General features: G+C 48.7%; 1 protein-coding gene across 1 annotated transcript in view; it reads right to left on the bottom strand.

Annotated features, from left to right (window-relative positions):
• Nucleotides 1–7,171, bottom strand: part of LOC116367568 (tripartite motif-containing protein 16-like) — a 12,766-nt gene extending 5,595 nt beyond the window's left edge. The window contains exons 1-2 of the mRNA XM_031818903.1: nucleotides 6,498–7,171; nucleotides 5,979–6,074 (exon numbers count right to left, since the gene is read on the bottom strand). Coding sequence (XP_031674763.1) covers nucleotides 5,979–6,074; nucleotides 6,498–7,094 — 693 coding nt within the window. The 5' untranslated portion in view covers nucleotides 7,095–7,171. The remainder of the gene's footprint in view (nucleotides 1–5,978; nucleotides 6,075–6,497) is intronic.
• Between the last annotated feature and the right edge of the window lie 2,023 nt (nucleotides 7,172–9,194).

The raw sequence follows: 9,194 nt of genomic DNA, 5'->3' as shown, positions 1-9,194 counted from the left end.
CTCTTCATCCTCCCCCTCAAATCACCTTCGACCCTCCTCACTATCCCTTCCACCCCCCAATCTCTCCCTGTCTTGACTAAATTCTGCCTGGCTTCCCACAGTCCCTTTTTAAAGAGACTCATGAGAAGCCAGAGCAGAAACCTGTCCCTATCCGTTCCCCTCACTCTCCCTACGCCTCTCTCTAGCCTAGCCCATGTCAACACAAAGTCACTCCTAACCACACCTAGCAACGCCCATACTAGTCCGGCAAAGGCACAGTCCCAGAAGGCATGGCGCACAGTCTCCTCCCTGCCACAAGCAGATCTTGGACAGGTGGGGGATCGCGACAAACTATGCCGGTACATGATGGAACGTACCGGCAAGCACTTGTGGAGGCTCAACCAATTCAGGTCCTTGAGCCTGTTGTCCAGGCCCCGCGCCTGCACTCCCTCCCAGACTGACGAGATGCCCGCTACAGGCGCAGGACTCCCTGCCTGCCTGACCTCCTCCCTGCCTGCCTAGCCCATACTAGTCCGGCAAAGGCACAGTCCCAGAAGGCATGGCGCACAGTCTCCTCCCTGCCACAAGCAGATCTTGGACAGGTGGGGGATCGCGACAAACTATGCCGGTACATGATGGAACGTACCGGCAAGCACTTGTGGAGGCTCAACCAATTCAGGTCCTTGAGCCTGCACTCCCTCCCAGGGCTGTTCCGCCCGAGGACCTGCGTTAGACCACACCATTACGCTTCTCGCCTGATACGAGAAGAACACCCGCAGGAAGTAACCGGACGGGTGTATTACCTGGATGAGCAAGCTCCGTCAACAAGAAAGAAACAAAAATCGCATCCAGCTTGAGGGGGAGATGTGGTACCCACCTACCTCCCTCCCCGATGGGACAGAGCATGCGCGCCCTGGCGACCCACTCGTACCTGCCACCCTACATGAACTGAAACACAAGCCTCACTAGAGACCTTCTCAGACAAGTCGGCAATGGGTAGATGTATGCCAAATACAAAAGAGATGGCAATACATCCACCTTTAGTACCAGGACCTTGCCCATAAAAGACAAATACCTAGCCTTCCACATTGCTAGCTTCTTCTGTACCACTGCGATACCCATGTTCCAGTTCAGCGTCGCTGAGCCAGAGGTCTCAAAATGTACCCCGAGAATCCTCAGGGCCCCCTCACAGAGGGATAACCCCCCGGGCACATCCGTCCTACCGCGCCATCTTCCGAAATACTTAACGGAAGACTTTGCATGATTCAGAACCGCCCCCCGACGCTTGGGTGAAATCCCCAATGATGGCAAGAGACCTTGTCAGGCACGAGTCCTTGCACAACAGCAAGGAAGTGTCGTCGGCGTACTGCGTCATCTTAACACGCAGCCCACTGCTCCCAGGGATCAACAAGCCCTCCACCCCTGTGTCTGCCCTAATGGCAGCCCCCAGAGGCTCCATGTACAGAACGAAGAGGAGAGCCGAGAGTGGGCATCCCTGCCTGACCCCAGACGAGAGGTCAAAAACGTCACCTAAGTGACTATTTACACTAACTCGACACCCCGCTCCGACATATAATGTACGAATCCATCCTATAAACTTCTCCCCAAATCCTAATCTACCTAACACCCTGAATAGAAAAGATCTATTCACGCGATCAAAAGCTTTCGCCTGATCTAGCGCTGCTACCATTAAAGGCAGCCCTCTATCTTCAACCCAAGCGATGGAATCCCTGATCAACTGTAGGTTCCATCTTATAGAGCGGCACTCTACCCCGCACGTCTGATCCTCGTGGACGACGTAGGGAAGGGCTGTGCGCAACCGGTCTGCTAAAACCTTTGCAAGAATCTTGTAATCTACGCACAGCATGGTCAATGGCCGCCAGTTGCCAAGGTCAGTTGCTTCCCCCTTCTTATAAAGAAGTGACAGCACACCAACAGCCATTGATCCCCCCGGGACCCCCTTCTCAAGGATGGCCTTCAAGACTTCGAGAACCACTGGTCCAAGTATACCCCAAAACTTGAGGTAAAACTCAGCCAGCAGCCCATCCATCCCAGGCACCTTCCCTTTTCCCATCCTCCTAAGAGCGCTCTCAACCTCTTCTAGTGAGATCTGGGCCTCCATCACGTCTCTAATGTCCTCTGGCAATCGCCGGGACAAGTGTTCTAAAAACATGTTTTCCTGCTCTACATCTATTTCCCTTTCCTTAAATAAACCTTGGAAATGATCAGTTGTCACCCTGACCATTTCCTCTGGTTTACTTACTATACTACCATTTTCTTCCCTAACTCCATGCATTACCTTCCTACTCTGCCTGGCCCTAACCGCCTTATTTTTTATTTTTTATTTAATTTTTTTTAAACCTTCATTTAACTAGGCAAGTCAGTTAAGAACAAATTCTTATTTTCAATGACGGCCTAGGAACAGTGGGTTAACTGCCTGTTCAGGGGCAGAACGACAGATTTTGTACCTTGTCAGCTCGGGGATTTGAACTTGCAACCTTTCGGTTACTAGTCCAATGCTCTAACCACTAGGCTACACTGCCGCCCCACTTAAAGAACATAGCGGAACAAGTCTCATTATGTTCTAGAAAGCCACTATGCGCACGCTCCAGGAAAGCTCGAGCCTTCTGCTCCTGCAGCTCCCTGAGCTGCGCCTTGAGGGCTGAGAATCTCTCCCAGTCAATCGACCCGCCGAGGTTGCCTGCCTCGTACTCGAGTTCAATTAACCTTTGAATACGATCCACCTCCCTCCTTTCCTCCCTTTTTTTCCTTCTACAATATTATATTATAATCCTCACCTTAACTAAATCCCACCAACCCCCCTGGAGTTGCGCCATGTAGGACCGACCATTGCCGGAGTAGTGTGCAGGCCACCATCAACCAGACCATGGCAAGCCATTAGCCCAGTGATGGCGCCTGCACTGCTATCACCACCTACCCCTAAATCTATATTAAAATCCCCTCCTATCACCAAGTGCCTGTTTGTAACACACAGGGGCGCCAGACAGTCCACCATCTCCCTCCTGTCTGCCGCCACCTGTGGCCCATACACCCCAATTAACCTATATCTAGCTTCTCTATACTTTACATCTATCCCCAATACTCTACCCTGCATTATAACAAAAGTGCTCTCTACCTTAACCTCTCTATTCCCACACAGAATCCCTACTCCTGTTGAGTGCACCCCTCCTATGCCCCAAAAAGATTCCCCCTTATCCCACTCCCTCTTAAATCTACACACATCCCCACCATCCCTCAGGTGAACCTCCTGTAAAAAACAGAAATCAAACCCCACACCCTCTAAATAACAAAAAACCGCCCTCCTTTTAACATTATTCCTTAACCGCCTAACATTTAGACTAAAAAAAGAAACAGAACTATTCATTTAATTATTTACAACAAATAAACCCCAAAAACCAAAGAAAAACCAGGAGACTCACCTGATGCTCCCCTGGTCCATCTCCACCGGCGGGGACGTCCTCTCCACTCCTGACGCCCCCCCGTCCTCCTCCATCTCTCCAACCCAGGATGCAGGCAGTGTGTTAGGCACGGTGCCCTGCACCCTGGGTTTCTCACCACCACCCACCCTCCCCCCTCCCTGTTTGCCTCGGGGCCATATGTAGGGGACCCCAACTCCTCACACAGGAGTTGGGATCCCTCTAGCACACCGCCCACAGACCCCTCACTGGAGTCCTCTTCTCCGCTCCTTCCCGTTCTTCCGCCTTCTTTTTCTTCTCTCCTTCTTTTTCCTTCTTTCCATCTTCACTCCTCTTTCTTCTCGCCTCTTCCTTCTTCCCATCCTCTTCCCTTGCCGTCTTTTTCCCTGTGCCATCCGTACAATCCGCACGCGTCCTTTCTTTCCTCCCCCCATCCCCCGCTCCCCCCCCAGCTGCAGACGCGTATGACCTGTGACGAGCCGGGCAATCACGCCACAGGTGTGCTCTCGAGCCACACCCGTGGCAAGCCTTGGGCTCGTCACATTCCTTGGCCTCGTGCTCTTCCGACCCACAAAAACGACATTTCTTGGAGCTGCACGAGGCCAGGATATGTAGGCCATACAACGCCTGCAGAACGGGGGCTGACGGGAATAATACAGCGTCCCCTGTCAGCCCCCAGGGAGAACATCGCCGGAGGATGGAGGTAGCCATCCACACTCTTCGGGGACTCCCTGAGTAACGCCTGGAAACCTCTTCTCCCGTTCCAGAAACCCAGGGAGTCCCCGAGGTACCTTGCTGAGGAGACATTGTCCATGTACCTCCCCAGAAAGGCCCTCACTTCTTCATCCTTCATGTGCGGATTGTACATGGTTACGGTGACCACCCTGAAGCTGTTCCTTGCCAGGCTGGTCACCGTGTAATGGCACAGGGGTTTCGCTCCTTTTCCTTCTCTCACCTTCTTCATAACTTCGTCGTGTTTTTCTTCCACTTGTAACGTCACATCATATATCGATGGGATTCCCTTAAAGGCATAGTACATCTTTTACTTCCAGCTGTAGGCATCCCATCAGAACATTTCTCCCGAAGGTCTCTCCCCCAGGGCTCCTTCTCCTTATCTGTCCAAGAGAACCTCACGGTATTAACCAGACCAATCCCAGGTACCCCTATGTGGGGATTTTTCTGTGCCATCTTCACAAAAAAAGCTCTCTTTTACACAGAAGCCAATAGAAACAAAAAATGAAAAATCTGATAAAAATCTGTTTTTTAGAATGGAAAAACTCTCCCTCCTATCCCTCCTTCGACCTGAAATGAATACATCTTCTTTAATAAGACGAAGAACGCTTAAACAAACTTATAAACCAACAAAACGAACGTGACGCTATGTACCAAATGTGCTGACACAAGCACCTCAACAATTGTTCCTTTATGATCTAGTCAGGTCATTAAACTACATTAAATACGTTAACTAGATATCATCGCCACATAACTTATGTCGAATTTAAAAGACACCGTTACCGTTAGTAACGTCTGTTACACTGTAACTTACAGGCAGCCTCACATAAAAACCTATTGGTTAACAAAGCTTTGATTATGACCAAAGTCTATAGTAGTGAAAACTCTCTCTCTCTATTCTAACTTACCACACATTCACATCACTGCCTCGACATGAATGTGTCCTGTCAGAGCCGTTTCCTCTCCGTTAACTGTTAACAGTCTCGAGCCACAGCTTAACCAATGAGCTACAAGGAGGACTGACAGTCACGAGCGGTGCAGCAGCCTCTGCAGCAGCAGCCTCCCCCGGGTCCTAGTGCCCGCCCGGTAAGACGGTTAAGATGCGATGGAACGGTTGACGGAGAGTAAATAAATCACAGAGAAAATATATTGACTGATATATTGAATTGTTTAGGGAAGCTTTAGCTTTGGCTTTAATACATTCTGAAAATACTTGAAAACCAAAAGAGAAAAGAATAGTAGCCCTCCTCAGGAACAACAAAACCCTCACAGACCAACTTCTTCTTCTATGATATAATGATGGTCCACAAACCAACGTTAAAGGTGCATGGCGCCACCTACTGTGCTGGAGTGTGTTCAATCACGTTTACATCTCTAAATCCTCCTACCTAACTCAGAACTTCTGAGAAAATAAAAGAGTCCTACTAACTTCTAATAGACCCTCCCCCATCCCCCAAATCCCTTCCAAGTGTAATGTTTACTGTTCATTTCTGATTGTTTATTTCACTTTTGTTTATTGTCTATTTCACTTGCTTTGGCAATGTAAACATATATTTCCATGCCAATAAAGCCCTATGAATTTAATTCAATTGAGAGAGAGACAGTTCCATTTTAATGTATAGGGGACATGAGTCGTCATGGTTACTCATGGTTATGTGATGAGGCAGCCCAGTCAGTTACATGAACCAGTCTATTCTCTGAAAGGGGTCCAGACAGCCTGTTCCCAACAGTGGGGTCAGTGGAATTGGATAGGGGCCCCCCTCTGTCTCTCTCTCTCTGACTGGAGGAGAGAAGTGAAATGGTGTGTCTCCTCTGGTCAACAATACTCACCTTGAAAGACTTCACAGCCTGTTGGAGCTCCTTCAGCTCCTTCTCTCTCTCCTGGAATCTCTGCTGGACCTTCTGCTGACTCATCCCCAGCTGCCTCTGTGGAGAATCACTCTTCAATGAGCTATCAAGCTTTATTAGTCCAGTAGATCAATAGTATAGTAATGTGACATAGGACCCATAGAGAGGAAGGTCGACAATCCTGAGGAAGTCCCTTTACAATATAATATTATCTTGCTATGTGAATGATTATAGTTTTTATCGTAGGCCTACATGTATCAAGGTGTTGAGACTGAACTTTGGACTCATAAAAGGGCATTCAGAATGATAATAGTGTTTGACTTTAGAAAATGGTGATACATTTGTAACAAACTCAATATACTCAAGGTTTGTGTTCATATTTGTGGAACCATTTCATATTGTATATAATATAATGATCTCATATTCAAACAGATTTAGTTCCTACTGTATCTTTAATTCTTTGTTTATCAGACAGCCACCAACAAGTTGTTCTGGTCTTACCTGTTTCTCAGTCCTCTCTGCTGCAGCTGACACTGTATCATGGCCTTTATGTTCTTCCATCACACACTGATAACATATACACTGCTGATCGGTACGACAGTATACCTCCAGCAGTTTGTCATGATGAGAGCAGATCTTCTCCTGTAGTTGTGCCGTGGCTTTGACCAGCTTGTGCTTCTTCAAAGCAGGAGATTCATAGTGAGGTTGGAGGTGAGTCTCACAGTAAGACACCAGACACGCTAGACAGGACATGAGGGCTTTCTGCTTTCTGGTCCCAGTGCAGACATCACACACCACATCTCCAGGTCCAGCATAGCACAGAGCAGGAGGGGGAGCAGCCTGGAGTCCTGTCTTCCTCAGTTTCTCCACCAGCTCAGCCAACATGTTATTTTTCCTCAGATTAGGCCTTGGAGTGAAGGTCTCTCTGCACTGAGGACAGCTATAGACCCCTTTCAGAACATCCTGGTCCCAGCAGCCGTCAATACAGCTCCTACAGTAACTGTGTCCACAGGCAGTAGTGACCGGCTCCTTCAGTAGATCCAGACAGACAGAACAACAGAACTGGTCCTGGTCCAGCAGAACTCCCTGTTGAGCCATTTGGACGGTTGTTCACTCGCACACAGACAGACGACACAGAGACTCAGATCAGTTTCGTTTCCTCAGAAGATAGTTTGTGGGAGGTATGGACTTTCTGGTTCTGCCAGATATGTGAGTTTAGAGGGAGGGAAGGAGGGAGGGAGGGGTTTAGAGGGAGGGAAGGAGGAAGGGAGAGAGAACTACAGGCAACGTTGAGAAGAAGGAGGGAGTGAGAGAGGGAGGGGTTAGAGAGAGGGAGGGGTTAGAGAGAAGGAGGGGTTAGAGAGAGGGAGGGGTTAGAGGGAAGGAGGGGTTAGAGAGAGGGAGGGGTTAGAGAGAGGGAGGGGTTAGAGAGAGGAGGGGTTAGAGGGGGGTTAGAGGGAGGGAGGGGTTAGAGAGAGGGAGGGGTTAGAGGGAAGGAGGGAGGGGTTAGAGAGAGGGAGGGGTTAGAGAGAGGGAGGGGTTAGAGGGAAGGAGGGAGGGGTTAGAGGGAGGGAGGGGTTAGAGAGAGGGAGGGGTTAGAGAGAGGGAGGGGTTAGAGAGAGGGAGGGGTTAGAGGGAGGGAGGGGTTAGAGATAGGGAGGGGTTAGAGGGAAGGAGGGAGGGGTTAGAGAGAGGGAGGGGTTAGAGAGAGGGAGGGGTTAGAGGGAGGGAGGGGTTAGAGAGAGGGAGGGGTTAGAGAGAGGTGACAGGTATCCTAGTGGTTTAGAGACTGAGAGCTATAGAGACACACTGTCAAGGTGACAGGTGTCCTAGTGGTTTAGAGACAGAGAGGTACAGAGACACACTGTCAAGATGACAGGTATCCTAGTGGTTTAGAGACTGAGAGGTTTAGAGACACACTGTCAAGGTGACAGGTATCCTAGTGGTTTAGAGACTGAGAGCTACAGAGACACACTGTCAAGGTGACAGGTGTCCTAGTGGTTTAGAGACTGAGAGGTTTAGAGACACACTGTCAAGGTGACAGGTATCCTAGTGGTTTAGAGACTGAGAGGTACAGAGACACACTGTCAAGGTGACAGGTATCCTAGTGGTTTAGAGACTGAGAGCTATAGAGACACACTGTCAAGGTGACAGGTGTCCTAGTGGTTTAGAGACTGAGAGGTTTAGAGACACACTGTCAAGGTGACAGGTATCCTAGTGGTTTAGAGACTGAGAGGTATAGAGACACACTGTCAAGGTGACAGGTATCCTAGTGGTTTAGAGACTGAGTGGTATAGAGACACACTGTCAAGATGACAGGTATCCTAGTGGTTTAGAGACTGAGAGGTACAGAGACACACTGTCAAGGTGACATGTATCCTAGTGGTTTAGAGACTGAGAGGTATAGAGACACACTGTCAAGGTGACAGGTATCCTAGTGGTTTAGAGACTGAGAGGTTTAGAGACACACTGTCAAGGTGACATGTATCCTAGTGGTTTAGAGACTGAGAGGTACAGAGACACACTGTCAAGGTGACAGGTATCCTAGTGGTTTAGAGACATGCGAGGTACAGAGACACACTGTCAAGGTGACAGGTATCCTAGTGGTTTAGAGACTGAGAGGTATAGAGACACACTGTCAAGGTGACAGGTATCCTAGTGGTTTAGAGACTGAGGTACAAAGACACACTGTCAAGGTGACAGGTATCCTAGTGGTTTAGAGACTGAGAGGTATAGAGACACGCTGTCAAGGTGACAGGTATCCTAGTGGTTTAGAGACTGAGAGGTTTAGAGACACACTGTCAAGGTGACATGTATCCTAGTGGTTTAGAGACTGAGAGGTACAGAGACACACTGTCAAGGTGACAGGTATCCTAGTGGTTTAGAGACATGCGAGGTACAGAGACACACTGTCAAGGTGACAAGTATCCGAGTGGTTTAGAGACTGAGAGGTATAGAGACCACTGTCAAGGTGACAGGTATCCTAGGTGGTTTAGAGACTGAGAGGTATAGAGACAAGTCAAAACATCTGGTTCTTTCATGTCCAAACTCTTATTCTATTCTAGTCATTATATGATATTGTATTATATAATATGATGATATATTACATCCATAGAATCCACTCAGTGTAATAATGACAGTGTGTTGTGTACATTGATTGAATGGTTAGGACTCTCTCTCTGAGTCACAGTTTTAAAT

The sequence above is a fragment of the Oncorhynchus kisutch genome, unplaced genomic scaffold (genome assembly GCF_002021735.2).
Source record: "Oncorhynchus kisutch isolate 150728-3 unplaced genomic scaffold, Okis_V2 scaffold1703, whole genome shotgun sequence".
Classification (NCBI taxonomy): domain Eukaryota; kingdom Metazoa; phylum Chordata; class Actinopteri; order Salmoniformes; family Salmonidae; genus Oncorhynchus; species Oncorhynchus kisutch.
This window is presented reverse-complemented; position numbering and strand designations above follow the sequence as displayed.